General features: G+C 35.4%; 1 protein-coding gene across 1 annotated transcript in view; it reads right to left on the bottom strand.

The window, feature by feature from the left end:
* Nucleotides 1-19,724, bottom strand: part of LOC120314356 (histone-lysine N-methyltransferase EZH2-like) — a gene marked incomplete at its 3' end in the record, with an annotated part of 71,086 nt that overhangs the window by 14,082 nt on the left and 37,280 nt on the right. Inside the window, exons 2-3 of the mRNA XM_039357368.1 lie at nucleotides 11,516-11,640; nucleotides 2,490-2,618 (exon numbers count right to left, since the gene is read on the bottom strand). Coding sequence (XP_039213302.1) covers nucleotides 2,490-2,618; nucleotides 11,516-11,632 — 246 coding nt within the window. The remainder of the gene's footprint in view (nucleotides 1-2,489; nucleotides 2,619-11,515; nucleotides 11,641-19,724) is intronic.

Consider the following 19,724-nt stretch of genomic DNA (forward strand, 5'->3'; position numbering starts at 1 on the left):
TCTGGCTGACTGTGCAAAGGACCATAATAATAATAAATTAATAATTACACAGTTTCAAAGAATCCTGGAAGAAAATTATTTTGATCCTTTTCAGTTAGGATTCAGGTCAGGTAATTTGCCATTGGTCATGGTATCTTTTGGACCAGCTTAACAGATTTGGCACTATTCTGGTGTGATTTCCTTCAGAACTGGTTTCAGTTTGGGAGACGGAGAAAGATCTAGCCCTAGGTTCCTTTTATACAAGATACCCAGAGAACTTCTATAATTATAAGTGAGAATAAACGTGGGAGACAGAGAAGACATTTTACAACCAGCATGTAAAATACATCTCATTCCACAGAAGGAGAGGAAGGGAAGTGCATTTCAAAAGGGACCCTCCTTAATTTTCCAAAGAATAAAATAAAATAAAGGGAGAACTATTTTCAGTCTTGCGGGATTCTGTTAATGTAAGCTTAACAAGTACTCTTGATTGCTGTTCTTGTCTGGACTACTTAACAGAGCTAACATCTCCCAACATACATTCCTATTTTTCCTACTCCATATGAAACCTCTGAAGGAGTTCATTTGTTAGCATGAAGTGAAGTAGCATCAGTATGCTGCTCATATTCATGTATGCATCTCCACCCCTAGCCAGATAAGTGATGCCATCAAAATGTTTATTTAGTCAATGCCAGGAGCTTATGAGGGTCTGGATAGGAAGAACAGGTTTGTGATTCAATCCTAGCAAGACTGAACAGGTTTTTTGACCCCCTGGAAGATTTTTTATTTTTTATTCTCAGTGGGTTAGCATTTGCATATGAACGCATACACCCACACCTTCAAAAGAGAACAATCAAAGACTCACAGCTCTTGACTGAAGAGCAGTTAGCAGCCATACCTGACTGGTTCACTGTCATTCATTGCTCACATACCAATTGAATTACTGTGAGGGGGCTGCCCTTGAAAAACAGCCAGCAGATTTTTCTGAAGAATACATTGGCACATGCAGTTCTAAAACACCAAGGTCCATCCAGCTTACAGTATTGTTGCACAAGCTGCATTGGAACCCAGTCTGCTTCAGTGTGCAATTCAAGTTTGGCCTGGCATACACAAGATTGTCAGATCATTTATTCCTGAGGGTGTCTGCCTGTCCTACCAAATTGGATAAAGCAGTGATTCTCAACCTGTGGGTCGGGACCCCATTTGGGGTCAAACGACCATTTCACGGGGGTCGCCAAACAAGGCTGTCCGCCATTTTTCCCCCTTTTCTTTGGCCACACCCCTGGCACCTGGTGATGTATAAGTGGTTGGGGGTCACCACAACATGGGGAACTGTATTATGGGGTCGCGGCATTAGAAAGGTTGAGAACCACTGGGATAAAGCAAGTGAATGCCAGGACCCTTCTGTTAAATATCATCCTGCAAGACTAAGAAGTTCACGCCTTGTCTGTAGCAGTGCCTGCCCTATGGAATATTTTGTTCCCAAGATCTGAAGGGTGGATGTTCTGATCTATCTGGCCTTTGGGAAAACTGAATATCTGGCTTTTCATGTAGGTGCTGGGTCAGGATGTTTTATATATATATATATATATATATATATATATATATATATATATATATATATATATATATATATATATTTATGAGACTTATATACCGCTTTAAGTGCAAGCACTCTCTAAGCCAGTGTTTCTCAACCTTGACCATTTTAAGGCATGTGGACTTCAACTCCCAGAATTCCATTGCTGGCTGTGGAATTCTGGGAGTTGAAGTCCACATGCCTTAAAATGGTCAAGGTTGAAAAACACTGCTCTAAGCGGTGTACACCAGTAAGCAATGTATGTATGTATGTATGTATGTATGTATGTATGTATGTATGTATGTATATATATATATATGTAGGTCTTTGGTTGTTCGGGTTTTCTAGATACATACCTATATATATATATATATATATATATATATATATATATATATATATATATATATATATTTACATTGCCCCCAACAATCTGGGTCCTCATTTTACCTACCCCGGAAGGATGGAAGGCTGAGTCAACCTTGAGCCAGTGAGATTTGAACCGCTGACCTGCTGAACACAAGTCAGTTAAAGTGGCCTGCACTCTAACTGCTGCGCCACCTCGGCTCTTATCATATATTAGCTCAATATGTGTGATTTGTATGGTTAGATTTGTTATAAATCGATTATTGTATTATGATCATTTACTTGTTTCATAGTAGCTTTATTATATTGGCTTTTGCTAATCAATATCTCTTAAAGATAAGCAACCATATACATTTTCTAAATTAAATAAACTAATCCCTTTCTTCCATACAATATTATATAAATTAGTTATCTAATTCAAAGAAATGAAGTTCTTACTTAGGACAGTTCATAAGCACAGAATATCATATTGCATAATAAAAAAAAGCAAACCAATTTTCTTCCAGTAAAACAAAGACGTGTTGACAACTTTGTAACTGGATTTCCACAACACAGGTTAACCAACCTCCCTGGTCCCACGCAATGAGCTCACAGAAGTCATGATGTGTACAGGTTGTATCCGGCGTTGTTTCCATTCTTGATTTAAGATTTCCGTTCTTTCTTGTATCTTCTGACGATTACAATTAAACATGCTCTGGAAATAAATGGTAGAAACAGAGACTATATCCACAAACAGTTTTTTAATTATCTGGACTGCTAAAATAATATCCATCTCACTGTTAAACATTAGTATTTTCACAAAAGCGTATCCACTACAGTATATGTATCATAAATATTTATATACAGTAATATAATTTAGTTTTTAAAATATATTTAGTTATATAGTTATAATTTCTCCCACCATGATCCTGAGTGTGCCTGACAATATATATGTAGTCCTCAACTTACGACAATTGAGCCTGCAATTTCTGTTGCTAAGCAAGGCAGTTATTAAATGAATTGTGCCTCATTTTACAATCTTTTTTGCCAAAGTTGATAAGAGAATTATTAATCATTAAGTGAATCTGGGTTTTCCCCACTGACTTTGGTTGTCAGAAGATGCCTGGGAAGGTAACAAATGGTGATGACATGACACTGGGAAATGCAACTGTCATAAATAAATGCCCATTGCCAAGCATCTGAATTTTGATTACGTGACCGTAGAGATGCTGCAATAGTCATAGGTGTGAAAAATAAATAATAATAAATCACTTTTTCAGCGCTTTGTAATTTTGAATAGTCACTAGATCTATTAATATGTAACAACATTCAAATATCTCAAAAATGGCTAATTAAAATCTAAAAACCTGTTTCAGACAAAACAAGGTCAATCAAGCTATAAAATATTCTATTATATATTATTATCTACATTACCATACAGCAGAATGCCAACACTATAGGCCAGGGCTTTTCAATCGGTGCTACGCGTACCACCTGTGGTACTTTGCCATGTGGCAAGTGGTACGCAACCATCCTGGAGAAGTGTAGCAGGGGAGAGGAATGAGCCGAAGCGACACAAGCCTGAGAGAGAGGCAACTGCAGTTTATGTGTTTCTTTATTTTGTAAGTTTTTCTTGCTTTGCCCTTAATTCCTATGCCTTTAAGGGTAAAGGGAAGGGATTGGGGGGGTGCATTCTTACTACACTGTGGAAGGAGAGCTCAGAAAGGAGAGGAAGAAGGGCTGACCAGCTAGCTCAGGGGTCTACAAATTTAGCAACTTTAAGATCTGAATTCTTTAAGATCTGAACTCCCAGAATTCCTCAACCAGCCATGTTGGCTGAGGAATTCTGGGGGTTGAAGTCCACAAGTCTTAAAAGTGACAAGTTTGAAGACCCCTGAGCTAGTTGGCAGTGGTACATATTAATAAACATGGATAAATTCATCATACATTTGTCAGTGCAAAGGGAAAGTGATTCGGCAAAGGAACAGCCATCGAAGAAATTAAAACTGGTAGTTTTTTCCTTTTTTTCTACAGTTTATAATATTTTATTAGATTATAGAATAAAATACAAAAATACAAAAACAAATAGTAGGACACAGTGGGAAGGAAAAAGTGAGGGGGAGAAGAGAAAAAGAACAGACTTCCTCTGTTGCAGTAGAAGGAAGCATTAACACCGAACCTCAACTTTTTACTTTTCCATAATATTATAAACTAGCCATTTCTATAACAACAAATGAATCTAATTGGTAAAACCCAAAATCCCCCCTTTTTTAGTCATCAGGTTTTTGACACCTTGCTAAGCACTGGTGGTACTCAAATATAGTCATTTCCTAAAAAGTGGTACAATCTGTGAAAAGGTTGAAAAGCCCTGCTATAGGCATCAAAATCAAAGAATTGCAATGGGATTGAAGGGTGTCGAGGTAAATATTTTGCACAACCTTTAAGAGTATCTTAAGAGAACAATGAATGGATATAAACTAATGGGAATCCATATTAATTAATTATAATGAACTGAAATAGAATGAAATCTTAAAAGCTGGCATCTTCTACTATCATCTTTCTTAGTCTATATTGCTAGTCTCAGATTCTGAATTTAAGGTACAAATAACTGAGAGGAAGAAAAAGAAGCTGTTCATAGAAAAGGCCTTGAAAGTTATTATGTACGTGCAGAAGTGCTTTTAATTTTGCACATAATAAATGAAGAACATTGAACTCATATATTTATTAGTCAAAAATATTCCTATTGAGTGAAATTAAACCAACAATTTAATATCATAAATCATTCTACTACACTACCAATTTGTAATTTTTCAAGCAACTATTTTAATTACAATTTTCAGAATATATTTAAAACTATTGTGGGGTTATTATATTCTGCATATAAATCGGTCAAGATCACATGTGATTTTACATCACATGTGATCTTGACCGATTTATATGCAGAATATAATAACCACACAATAATAGTTTTAAATATATTCTGAAAATATATTTAAAACTATTATTGTGTGGTTATTATATTCTGCATATAAATTGGTCAAGATTTATATGCAGAATATAATAACCACACAATAATAGTTTTAAATATATTTTCAGAATATATTTAAAACTATTATTGTGTGGTTATTATATTCTGCATATAAATCGGTAAAGATCACATTTGATGTAAAATTGTATAAAAATAATTATGAAACATTATGGACTAAAGTGCAGAAGGATCTGAATGATTGGAAAAAATTATAATTATCTTTGTTAGGGAGAATTTCTGCTGTTAAGATGAATGTTCTACCAAAATTTCTTTTTCTGTTTCAGATGATACTTATTTTGAAGAAAGATGTTAATTTAGATGAATGGCAGAAGAGTATTAATAAATTTATTTGGGCAGGGAAAAAACCAAGAGTTAAGCTTAAGATTATACAAGATGTACGAGAAAGAGGAGGACTTAAGATGCCTAATTTGAAACTGTATTATGATGCTGCGGCTTTAACTTTGAGTAAGCGATTGGATTAACTTAACAAATCAAAATATACTTTCTTTGGAGGAATGGGATTTATTATATGGATGGCATGCATATTTAATTTATAACAAGAAACTAGATAGGGCTTTTAAATTGCATATTTTAAGAATTGCTTTATTGCGTGTCTGGAAGAAATATTATTATAGATTAAATTATAAAATGCCAATTTGGGGGATTCCTGGACACGCAGTAGAGGGGATATCGAGAGGTGTGAAGTTGGATAGGACTTCTTATAATCAATTGCTTAAATTGGAAGGGAAGGATTGGCAGTTAAAATCGTTAGATGAATTAAGGCAAGATAATATTGTTTACTCTTAGTTTCAGTATAGACAATTGTTAGATAGATGGAGTTTAGACCAAAAAGTTGGTATTACTTTAGAAGATGAGAATTTGATAAAACAAATTAGAGATCAAAGTCGAGCTCATATAAAGAGAGTTTACAATGTATTAATGGAAATGGATTCAGAGACGGAATTAGTCAAAGATTGTATGATAAAATGGGCCCAAAATTTTCAAGAGCCGATTTTACTAGATACATGGGAAGCAATTTGGGTTGGGAAGTTTACTCAGGCTCAAAATTTACGAGAAATTTTTTATAAAATGTTTTATAACATTTGTGGCATTTGGATCCACAAAAATTGTCTAGCATGTATCCTAATTTACAGCCTAAGTGTTGGAGATGTGGTTGCTTAGATGCAATCTATTATCATATTTGGTGGACGTGTAGAAATATAAAAGCTTTTTGGATTAAGATTTAGTGGAACATTCAGAAGATTTTTAATAGAAAGATAAAGTTTACAACACAATTGTTTTTGTTAGGTATTATTGAAGATTGTGATGTTAAAGAAACTATTTTAATGTTGAATCTTATTACAACAGCAAGGCTATTGGTTGGGCAATATTGGAGGAAAGATTCTTTGCCTACCATAGAAGAATGGTCATTTAAAGTTTCTAATTTAGCAGAAATAGCCAAAATTTCTGCCTATTTGAAGGATCATTCACAAGAAAGATACATCTCGGTGTGGAGAAGATGGATAAATTTTGTACAGAATAAATATGGGATTAATATAATTAATATTATTATAATTAATATTAATATAATTATAATTAATTATATAATTAATTAAATATCATTTAGTTTTTGATTAACTTATAGTTTAAACTGGGAGTTATTTGTATTTGAGTTAAAGTATTTTAGGGATTTGGTTATTGGTATAGTTGGATAAGCTTAGTTAGAATTTGTTTGCTTATTTTTAACCCTGTAATCTGGGAAGTGAGGGGGGAGGGTTGGGGTGGGGGGAGAGGGAGGGAGGGTTATTGTATTGTAATAATAAATTTGTATAAAACTTTTCAATTTAAAAAAAAGATCACATGTGATTGATATTAATGTAACTTCTCATCAAACTGATTTTTTGAACAGAATTAGAAGTAGTCAATTTTGTATGATTTGGAAAATCAATTCTATTGGAAGATTTACCTAACTTGCCTTCAAATTAATCATCAAATTGAATTTTTGCAGTTAAATTTGAGAAGACCCTGTGTCTTACTTACTCAATGCTTATAAGTAGTGGCACTTGAAATGGGATCCCAAGAACCATACTAATTTCACGCACTCAAAAACTGTCTTATGCTTATATTTTTTTCCAGCAACAATCTTCTCACACACAACTAGCCAATTCAAAAACTAAAGAAAATTTCAATAGGAGTTTGCAACATGATATGGCTGATTCTATGTAAAATAAAAAAAATATCATATAGTAGTCATTCTGCTACTAAAACTCCAAACTATATGCTAAGAAAGATTAAAATTATGCATTTTGAATATATATGCATATAAATATCTTTATGGTAACAATTTTTAGAATCTATCTGAGACAAAAATATCAAATGGAAACCAGTTAAATAGCTATACCAGGAACAATTGCTAAGACAGGCTTATCTACAGGCTTATGTACCTGAACTGCAACCTAAATGTTGGAGATGTGGTTGCTTGGATGCAACCTATTTTCATGTTTGGTGGACTTGTAAAAATATTAAAGCCTTCTGGATTATGATTTGGTGGAACATTCAAAAGGTTTTTAAAAGGAAGATTAAGTTTACTCCCCAGTTATTTCTTTGGGGTATTTTTGTGGATTTTGATGTTAAAGAAACTATTTTAATGTTGAATTTAATAACAGCAGCAAGATTATTGGTGGGTCAATATTGGAAGAAGGATACTCTGCCTTCTTTAGAAGAATGGGTATTTAAGATTTCTAACTTAGCAGAAATGGCCAAAATTTCTGCTTATTTAAAGGACCATTCACAAGAGAGATATTTCAATGTATGGAGAAGATGGATAGAATATGTTCAGAAGAAGTATGGAACTACAAAGTTTCATTTATTTTATAAGTAATGAATTTTTTATAAACTTATGATGTTAAAGTTTGAAGAGAGTTAAGGGTTAGTATGATTTTGGTTTTTGTATAATTATTAAACTTAAATAGATTATGTTTAGTATATTTGTATAACCCTGAATTTAGCTCTGGGAAGTCAGGGGAGAGGAGGGAGGGGGGGAGGATGAGTTGAAATTTTAGTAATTCAGATAAGTAGAAATAGTTTTTATTGTATATAATATTGAGGTTCCAATTTGGAGAGAGGAATTGCTCGGGCATTTCCCCCGGACCGCATCCAGAGTGAGAGGATAGAAGAAGGTGAGAAGTAAGCGTATAAGAGACTGGGCGTATAAGACAACCCCCAACTTTTCCTGTTAAAATATAGAGTTTGGGCTATACTCACCGTATAAGACTACCCCTCTTCCAACGCATACCAAATAAAAATTAAAAAACATCAGATTTGATTTCAATATGGTAATTTTAATTCAAATGCTTATGACATGCAGTTACTTAGCAGAAAAACTGTCACTTATAAACATACGGCTGTCATCAAACATGTAAACATAAAACAGTGCAAGTGGATTAAACTTTTCCTAATTCACTCTAAAGCTGAAAGGAAGGATAAGACAATAAACCCATAGGAGCTGCCATACTGTTTGTTTTCTAAGCTGTCAACCAAACTGGAACTGATGATGATAGGAGAAAGATAACAAACAATAGAAAGAGCAAGTGCCGGGCAAGTCCCTGGCGAGTCAGCAACGCCCATCATAACTGCAAGCTATTTTTACAGGTTTTGCTTGCATGACAGTTTCCCTTTAAAAGCCTTCAAAATCATCCTGTTCATCATCTGATATCATAAAAATATCAATGACATCTTGTGGTACATTTGTAAGGCAGTCGTCGTATGGATCGAATTCCGTATCAGATGGTGTGGTCTCAGCTTCGGCTTCCTCTTCATCTTGCCACAAGTAGTCATCCTCCATACCATCTAATGAATTTGATATGCCACACTTCTTGAAAGACTTGATTACTGTTTCTGCATCAATATCATTCCAGGCTTTTATGACAAACTTGCACAAAACATCCAACTGTGGAGCATGCATGTTTCCTCCTTTTGTGAATGACTTTTCGCTGCTAACCATCCATTCATTCCACTGTTCTCGAATGTGATCTTTAAATGGCTTGTTTAGGCACATATCCAGTGGCTGTACCAACGATGTCAATCCTGCAGGAATAACTGCCGCATCTGTGTTTATTCTTGCAAGCCTTTGCTTGGTGCTGGGAGTTAAATGAGCCCTGAACATATCCCACACCAGTAGACTACGTTTTTGAAAAAGTCCACCTAGTCGCCTGCTCCATACATTATCAAGCCATAGCTTTACCCTTCTTCATCCATCCAGCCTTTTTCATTCACATGTACAAAACAACCAACAGGGAACTTAAGTTTCGGCATTGTTTTTCTTTTAAAAATAATCATTGGTCTCAGTTTGGCACCATCAGCTGTGCATCCTAGTACCACTGTAAAACTGGACTTCTCATGTCCTGTTGTTTTAATTAAAATTGTTTTTTCACCTTTTTGATGGACAGTTTTATTTCCAACCATATCAAAATTCATTGGAGTTTCATCCATATTTCCAATAATACTTAACGCATTAAGTATGTTGTATTACATATCGATGGAAACTAATTACTTTGTTATCAAGATCTGCAGGTAATTTGTGTGCAATTTTTGTCTTTTGCCTCAGTATCATATTATGCCTTTTCAAGAATCTAGTACACCAAGATACAGTGGCCTTAAATCTGTTGCTGTGATCTGGGTTAGATTTGGCCCACTGAAGTGCAAACAAACATATTTTATTTCGTGTCACTACATAACCATTTTGGCGATGCTCATTCACCATGTCTGCTACATGTTTTTCGAGTTCTGGCCAATGTGGCGTGCCTCTTCTTAATGCACACTTACCCCTTGCCATACTCTTTAAAGCTTTTTCATTTGCTTTCCAGTCCCAAACCATCTTTTCTGTTACTCCATATTGTCTTGCAGCAGCGCAGTTATTATGTTCCATGGCAAAGTTTACAACTTTAAGTTTGAAACTGGCTTCATATTTCCTTCTTCTTGCTGGTGGAGCCATGATGGTGTCTTAACTGTTGGACATTTGTATACTGTACTGTATGTACTGGTGCTCTACCATATGAACTGGTACAGATACTGGTGCTGTACTGTACCGATATGTACCCAGTATACAACAACCAGCCAATCATGGCAAGCGATGTACCTTACTGGTGATTGGCTGGTTGTTGTATACAAAGCCTGATTGGATTGGGTGGGTCAGCTCTCCCTGCCTGCCCAGCCCTCCCTGTCGTCTTATATGCCCTAGGGAAAAAAATGGACAAGCTAATAGACCCTTTCGCTGAAGAAGGGGAGGGAGGGAGGAAAGGGAGCGAAGTTTTCTGAGTTCTCATTGGCCATCTGTATAGTATTCTCTCCTCCGAGGCGCCCTTTTATGCCAGTGCTGAGCTCAGGGTGTGTGTGTGCGCATGGCATGCATGCGACTCCCCAGGTCCCTTCCGTTGCCCCCCCCCAGCAAGCTCTGGCTTGGAGCAAGCGGGCTGCGCACCGGGATCTCCGGAGATGGGATCTCCTCCTCTCGGTTTTCCACCCCACGAATACTAGCCAGTTTCAGGCTTGTATTTACTGCAACTCTCTCTCTTTACTGCAACTCTGGCTTGGAGCAAGTGGGCTATGCACCAGGATCTCCGGAGATGGGATCTCCTCCTCTCGGTCTTCCACCCCGTGAATCCTCCACAGCCTCGCTTGCCAAAAGCTGGAATGGGGCTGCGTCTCATGGCTGATTTCAGGCTAGTATTTACTGCGACTCTCTCGCCCCCCCCCCCGCCCGTCTTTTTGACATATACACGTGCGTGCACGCGCGCACACACACACACACACACCTCCTTTCCTTCCTCCCTCTCCCTCCAATCCTTCCCCCCCACCCCGATTTCCAGCTTGGAAAGTGCAAAGCAGCGAGGAGACAGATTGAGTTTTGTCACTAATTTCTCAGGGTGAACATTTACCAGCCTGTGACTTCAAGATAGCAAAAAGCAGCTGCAAACCACATGCCTGCTAGAGGTGAGCCGCAGGGACGGATGGCTGAAACAAACAGCTTAGCGTTTAATTGCTCTCCCCATCGCTACTCTACCAATCAAGGACTCTTTTTGAGCGAGGGGGGGAGAGAAAACTTGATGAGTAATATGCCAAACCACATTTGTAAAGGAATAAAAGAGAATACCCCTATTTTCCGGCGTATAAGACGACCCCCAACTTTTGAGAAGATTTTTGTGGCTTAGAAAGTCGTCTTATACGCCAGAAAATACGGTAAGTAGGAAGGTGGAGGAGAGGGGGTGAGGGAGAAAGAGAAAGAAGAGGGAAAGAGGCAAGTTGGTTAGAGGGTGGATGCAGTTTGGGGGGAAATGGGTGAGCAATACCGAAAATGGTGTGTATTAATTTGTTTTATTTTTTATCTGAAGTATTTTTAAGATTGTATTGTATTGCAAAATTGAAAATAAAAATCTTTTACAAAAAAAAAAAAAGACAGGCTTATCTCATTATTTAATGCTGATATTGTGGGTTTCCTTCAGAATCAGCATATTTTAGTTTAAAAAGCAACAAAAAAACCTAGAAATATTCTTTGGTTTGTATCTTTGGAATTAGAAATTAATTACCTTTACTTCATCTGCTCGTCTGAACCTCTTGAGCTGTCTAAGCCTCATATATTCTGATTTTACACGCTTCCTCCAACAAATTGGTCCTTTCTCAGACTTCTTTCCAGTCTGACCCATAGTTACACCTGAAACGAACAAAATGTAGATGTGACATCAAACACAATCAGTATTCTATATTGACATGCATGTCGGACATTGATTATGTAAGAATGTTTATATAAGTAAAAATAAACTTATACTTATGGACATAACTTATCAATTGGAAAATTCTTTTCCTTGTTGGAAATTCAAATCATACATTGTTCATATCCCCCAGCAAAACAGTTACTCCATTCTAATGATACTGGATTCAAGACGCTATGTTAATAGCAGATAGTTTTGATAGCTGCTATTTGTAATTTCAAATACTATCAATAAATGAATCATTTATCTCTTGCTATTAGATAAGGGCTGGTCAAAAGATAGGTTAAAAAGTGCAATTTCTAGTCATGAAAAATAATTTAAACATCCCATTAACTATAGTTATAGATCATAGGCAAGGGGCAGGAATAAAAGTATCATTAGCAGTCATGGACATAAATTTTCACTCTGCAATTACTATTATCTCATTAATTATCTCCAATTAATTGTATCTGAATTTCATATTTAGAAGAATCCCACTTCCCCCATTGAAGTTATCTGGGAAGATTACAAGTGGTGATCATGTGCCTCCAGGATGTTGCAACTGTTGCAAATACATGCTGAATTTTGATCATGGTTAAGTGATAAAAATTCAAGTACCTGAATTTTGACCACATGCCCATGGGGATGTTGTGACAGCCATAAATGTAAGGGTTAATTATAAATCACCATGTTCAATGCCACTGTAACTTCAAACAGTCACTAAATAAATGATCAATGAATACTTGTGTGCCTGTGTCTGTTTGTGCAATACCTCACAGCAATTGTCTTTTACCCAGGACTGAGATTCTTCCTACAGCTTTTGATACCAAGGATCAATAATTTTGTAACCTCTGGGTGCCAGGGGAGACAATCTCTTTACCAGTTGGAGGCTGACTAACAGTATTATTAAGAGCACAAAAGATCCATTATTTTTTTAAAAAAGCACATCTTTCAGAATCAGAATCAAAATCAAGCTGGAAGAGACTTTGGAGGTCTTCTAGTCCAACCCCCTGCTCAAGCAGGAGACCTTATATAGTTTGAGACAAGTGGCTGTCCAGTCTTTTTAAAAACCTCGTAGTGAACCATCCAGAACTTCTGAAGGCAAGCTGTTCCACTGGTTAATTGTTCTCACTGTTAGGAAGTTTTTCCTTAATTCTAGGTTGCTTTTCTCCTTGATTAGTTTCCACCTATTGTTTGTCTTGCCTTCTAGTGCTTTGGGAAATAAGTTGATCCCTCTTTTTTGTGGCAGACCCTCAAATACTGCTATCATGTCATCCCTAGTCCTTCTTTTCTCTACACTAGCCATACCCAGTTTCTGCAACCATTCTATATGTTTTAATCTCCAGGCCTTTAGTCATCTTAACGTGTTTCCCTGAAAGTAAGACCTACCCCAAAAATAAGCCCTAGCTTGATTATTGGGGGTGGGGTTAGGCACACACCTAAAAATCAAACTAGGGTGGGTTGGGGTATGGATCTGCTCCATGCATCCCGCACCCACTTACCTTGCAGCCAGGCCTCTCCTTGTCGGCCCACGTCTTCTGCAGCCAGGCATTTCTCAGTCACAGGCCTTTCTGGAAGGCCTGTGCAGCTGAGAACTGAGCTATGGATTCAATCCATAGCTCGGTTCTGCAAAACCTCTGCAGTTGAGAACTGAGATATAGATTGAATCCATAGCTCGGTACTCAGCTGCATAGGCCTTCCGAAAAGGCCTAACTGCAAAATGCAGGCCAGAATGCAGCTGCAGAATGAAGCTCCTCCTTCAGCCCGAGAAACGGACTGCCTAGGCGAGGCTGTCAGTGCCAGAGGTGAGTAAGACATCCCCCGAAAATAAAACCTGATGCCTCTTTTGAAGGCAAAAAAATAATAATAAATAAGAACCGGTCTTATTTTCGGAAAAACATGGTAGTTGTTCTTCTCTGCACTTTTTCCAAAGTCTCAACATCTTTTTTATAATGTGGTGACCAAAACTGGATGCTGCATCTTTTTTAAAAGGAAATTTGTCCAGACTATTTTAAAAGTGTTATGGTAAATCCAATGTTCCATTTTCCTACAGTGGCTGAGAAGTATCTATAAATAAATAGACTATATCAGAGAGCTGTCCCCAGGTTAGGTAGTACTTACTGAGCATAATCTATTTTTTTAATATAAGCTGTTGTTAGTTACAAAGAATGTACTTAAGATGAGCGCTCAAGGAAAATTTCTAAATGAATAAGTAAGACAGTCCTTGTTTCAAGAGTCTTCTACTGAAGTAAGCTTCTGACAAGGCCCAAAATTTAAAGTATGATACCTCAAATCAGGAATGTGGTAGATCTTCCCAAGCTAACCTGATTTATTAAAGACATACAGTATCTTTCATGACTATATTCATTTAATGAGATGCATGGAGGGTGTAACTCTTCTGATGCCTCATGAAAGTAGAGCTGTTGCTTGCTTATGTTGCTCAACAGCATTAATGGATAACATATGAAGTAGCTGCAGTTGTACTAGGAAGTGATACCAATAAGAGAAACAACATATCATTTCCTAGCAGTGGACTACACAAGCTTTGATACACCTGGAAATTATCATAGGTACACTTGTAATGAAAAAGACACTGCTGTCTTTAACCAGCACTGTCCTTGGTCCTTTTGGGATAGTTCAATGGTTCTTGAGCATCCAGCTTATGCTGTTTTTTGAAGTGGGTGGCTGGATGAAGGCAAAGAATGGTAGGCATTACTCTTCCATACAACTGGACTGAAATAAAATAAGGAATACCCAAAGAAATCATAACAAACCTCTGCAGGTATTTCAGGAAAACCCCTTATTTGGGCTGTGTCATTTTTCCAATATTGCTAATATTCCAAAAGGTTATTTAGATGCTGTTTGCTAGAAATACAGCAAAAATATGCACAAACAACCATATTTAAATTCTGCAAATGAAAATTTCAAACTGTAACTTCAGTCATATTAGCCAAAGTGGGAGATATATGAATAGTACCATCTACAATTTTAAAAAATAGTAACAATATGGAACTGAAAAGTGAAGCCCAATTGCAATTATTTATCTTGGTTTTTAAATGTCAAGTCCAAATGCTCCTTTTTATACAAATGCTGATAAAAACAGTGATTCATTCAAGTCATCTGAATAGTTTATGTATAATGATAGTTTTTCTTTTTAAGTGCTATATAGAGATGCAAGGTTACAACTTAACTTGGAAAGCATATATTGTAATAGTTAAGCAAGGTAATCATGTGGGCAACTCCCTTAACAACTGTCATAACTTATAATTCTGGACTTAATTGTGGTTGAATGTTGAGGACTATCTGTATTAATAATATTTATCCTTCACAAAGAACTGAAAGTCTGTTTTTTCAAACATCATTCTGCTTAATAAGTTATGCTTAATAAGTTATGCTTAATAAGTATAAATTACTGTTCATACAATATAAACAACTCAGTGTACAAGCTAGGTATTCTGTACATAAGAATCTATCAACTTTCATAAATAGAAATAGAGTATGCGATTTTTGAGAAAATGAAATGCTTTAATGAGAAAAATATAGAAATGTTAAAAAAAAATCTAGTGATTTTTCAGGAAAACATTCTGCAAAACAAACAAATGAAGAATTAGGATACTCCAATGAATATTACGAAAACCATCCAGGGAACCAGATGGTACTTATATTTCTTGATGCACAAAAAGCTTTTGAAAACCTAAACTGGCAATTTATGTTTCAACAACTTCAAGAAATGGACTTCGGTGAGAATTTCAATAAAGCAATTCAAGTAATTTATAAGAAACAAACAGCAAGAATACTCTTATATGGAGACTATACAGATGGATTTGATATTTAAAAAGGTACTAGACAGGGATGTCCATTGTCCCTCTTGTTATTTATTCTTACTTTAGAGGTATTGGCTAGCAAGTTCTGTTTATCTGTTAGGATAAATTAAAGGATTGGAGATTAAAGACCAAAAATATAAATTACAGGCTTTTGTGGATGATTTGGTTTTTATTTTAAAGGAGCCACTGGAGACAGCCGATAAACTCTTGCAAAAAATAGAGAAATTTGGAGAAGTGGCTGGATTGAAACTAAATAGGGAAAAGATTAAGGTATTAACAAAAAACTTAACAGATAAACAGAACTTGCTAAAATGACAACTTGCTAAAATGACAACTTGCTAAAATGACAACTTGCTAAAATGACAAATTTGCAAATAGTTAAAAAAGTTAAATATTTGGGCATTTATTTAACTGCAAAACATACAACATTAAAAGAAGATAATTATGAGAGATTAATGAAAAAAATAAAAATAGACTTGGAAAAATGGGAAAATCTTCAACTATCACTGCTAGGAAGAATAGCAACTGTTAAGATGAATATTCTACCGAAGCTATCTTTCTATTTCAAACAGTTCCTGTTAAATTGAACAAGAAATTTTTTGACGACCTAAATGCAACAATACTAAGATTTATATGGCAAAAAAAAGAAGGCTAGAATCAAATGTAGACTCTTACAAGAAGCTAAAAACAGAGGGGGCTTTGGATTTCCAGATTGGAGACTTTACTATCAAGCAGCTACTCTGCTTTGGCTCAAAGAATGGATCGTATTGAGAAACAAAAGGTTGCTTTATTTAGAGGGACATGATCTTCAATTATGGTATGAGAAAACTAAAGCGCATAAATATTTTCAAAATCACGCCATAAGAAACGTATTACTTCCAGAATGGGAGAAAATTAGACATAAAATGTATATGAAAATACCAGAGTGGCTCTCAACAATGGAAGCATTTGCCTACCCAAACTTGATTAACTATGACAAGCTGGTTAGTTATAAAGATATTTTGGATAAAGATGAAAAACTTAAGGACAGGCAAACTCTTCAACAACAAGGTATAGACTAAACATGGTGGTCCTACCTGCAAATTCAAACAAGATACGAAAAAAAACATAAAATCAACAGGATTTTACAAAGAACAGATTCCATTAGATAAAATTCTGTTAAAAACAGATGAGAATTTGATCAAGAAGCTCTATAAATTTCTTTTAAATTGGAAGATGGAAGAAGAACAAGTGAAAGAGACAATGATAGTATGGGCAAAGAATTTTGGATATTCTATAGATCTAGAAGACTGGCAAAAACTTTGGGATAAAAATATTAAGCTTACTAAAGCAGCAGCATATAAAGAAAACTTATATAAGATGTTTTATAGATGGCATATGACACCAGTTCGTTTAGCAAAAATGTTTAAAAATGTATCGAATACTTGTTGGAAATGTAAACAACAGCCAGGCACTTATTATCATGCCTGGTGGATATGCCCTAACGCTAAGAAATATTGGTCTAAGATCCATAGATGGTTGGAAAAGATGATGAAAATACAGATAGAATTTAAAGTGGAATTATTTTTGTTAGGAATATTAAGACCTAATTACGGTAAAGAGAATGATTACTTGATACTACATGTTTTAACAGCTGCAAGGATAATATTTGCCCAATTTTGGAAAAATGAAAATCTACCATCTGACCAGGCAATAATTACTAAAATTTTAGATTGTGCAGAAATGGATAGATTAACATTGGAGATGAAAGAGAAAGATGATTCAGTTTATTTTAAAACTTGGGAAAATTTTTATCAATGGTTAGAGACGCGTTAATCTGAAAAGAACCTAATATTATAGAATAGATGATGGATGTTTAATTGAGTTATAGTTATTAGGTTGATAACATTTTTATTTTTAGTGATTTTTAACCATTAATGTTGGCAATTATGACAAGATTTTATTAATTATGCTTATTCACATAGATGAATTTTATCTGTTTATTAATCAGTAGTAATATGGTTATAGTTAATCTTATTTTAAAATGGTTGAGTATGATATAAATCATGTTTATTTACTATCGTGATCCGAACGGTAGCTTGTTTGTTAAAGTATGAGATTATTGTATTTACCCTTTTTCCATCCCAATTCCCCATCCCCTTCCCTCCTCTTACCTGTATTGTTCCTATTTTTTCCTCATTCGTATAAATCTAATAAAATATATTTTTAAAAAAGGATACTCCAATGTCAGCTTCACTTACATATTTTATGGAAAATGGTGGTAAATGAAGCCTCTATAGTTTTTAAGCTATATAGAAAAACCTATCCTCTTTTCAGTGTTTTATCAAATGAACTATAATAATTAAAATTCTTAAGGATAAACTTTTTGTACTTAGTGGATGGTTTATCACTTTAATGTCCAACTGAGTCACAAAAAAAAAGCATGATGGCAGGAAGAGATCCAAGGATGCAGAATCCAGTTGGGCAGGAAGCTGGGCAAAGGGTATCTCAGAGATGTGAGGTGGGCCTGGGAAACTCATGCAAGCCATATGTAAATTAGGGAGATATATCAGCATGGGTCTGCACTAGGCTTCTTAGGGCCTTCTCCACTTTGAGGCAACACATGCTTCATATGACATGTATGGTTGCTTAGCCAGGATTGTAGTCATTAAGCAAGGCAATCACAGGGGTGGCCAGTTTAACAACCATCACAATTTATGACTATAATTTCAGGGTCAATTGTGATTGTAAATCAAGACTATCTGTACTCTGTTTATATTCTAAAATAATAATTATGTTCCTCTATGTAATGGCCTTTCCATTATTTGAAAGTGTAATCACATCTCCATTCAAGTTATACATTTCCAATTCCTTTTAAATATTTTAACAAGTACTACAAGAGTTAAATGAAAGTATGCTTCCACCTCCTTAACTTTAAGTTATTTAGGAGAAGAATATTTTAATAAATGAAACAGGAAAATAATTTTCAAGATGAATTCTTTTGTTACCTCTATTTACATCTACACATAATCACCACCATTTATTACGTACTTCTGTCAGCAATGAACAAGCTTTTTAAAATTGCCATAAAAAAACTTAATACTCTGTCTCTTCAGGCAGGTTCTGACAATCATTCGTATTTCTTCATTAAAATCAAACGGCTGCCCATAAAATAATTAATCAACTTTGAAAAAAGGTGAAAGATGCATACTGTCATGTCTAGACTATATGACAAAAGGGTAAGTGTGAAATCCAGTTTAACAATAGTTTCTGTAAAATACCAAACAACAGCAATGTCTCTTTAACTGTGTACTGATTGTACCTTAATTAATCAATCTTTCTCATATTATATGATGTTGCTATCATAAGCCAACCACTTTATTCTTGAACACACAAATTAACTCTTCCTGGTTAATCTTTTTTGGCTCAACAATGTATAGTACTCACTTCAAAATCAGCATCACCATACACCACCTGCTTTGGATTGCAAGGTTTTCTTTGACAGTAAAAAAAATTCAATTAATGGACATTGTTTAGAGCATACTGATAAGTATTCACTTTGGGCTTTTGTTTCACAAAATATAACACAAACTTTTCTCACTGCAACTTTTTGACCCCTAATTGAACTAATATATAACTTGTTTATTATTCTTATCTGAAAGATCTGAAAGATTCACAAGTTCAGTAGAGATAATTCATTTAGATTAGAAGATCTGATTATTAGTAAGATAAAATCTGTAATTTTTATTTCACAATGGCTTAGTTGAACTGTCTGGTTTTAATATCTTTAAATAAGTAGCATAAGTATAGAGTTTACAAAAACATGTAGTACAGTGGTTCTCAACCTGTGGGTCGGAACCCCATTTGGGGTTGAACAACCATTTCACGGGGGTCGCCAAACAACACAGTCCGCCATTTTTTTCCCCTTTTCCTTAGCTGTGCTACTCCCTTTTATTCTATTGGCTTTTGAAAGCCAATAGAATAGACTCTCTTGAATAGAGTCTAATTCTATTGGCTTTCAAAAGCCAATAGGAATTGTCCAGGCTGTCTCTGCCCTGCTAAGCCTGCCAAAAGTCCCATTCTGCAAACGGTGCTGCACCAGTTGAGTAGTCCTCGACTTACGACTGATTGAGTAGTCCTCAACTTACGATCGGTTGGGGGTCACGGTATTAAAAAGGTTGAGAACCACTGATGTAGCACATACAGATTTGACTGAATATCAAAATCTTACAATACATAATTTG

The sequence above is a fragment of the Crotalus tigris genome, unplaced genomic scaffold (assembly GCF_016545835.1).
Source record: "Crotalus tigris isolate CLP2741 ecotype Arizona unplaced genomic scaffold, ASM1654583v1 scf7180000018914.237226, whole genome shotgun sequence".
In the NCBI taxonomy this organism is placed as follows: domain Eukaryota; kingdom Metazoa; phylum Chordata; class Lepidosauria; order Squamata; family Viperidae; genus Crotalus; species Crotalus tigris.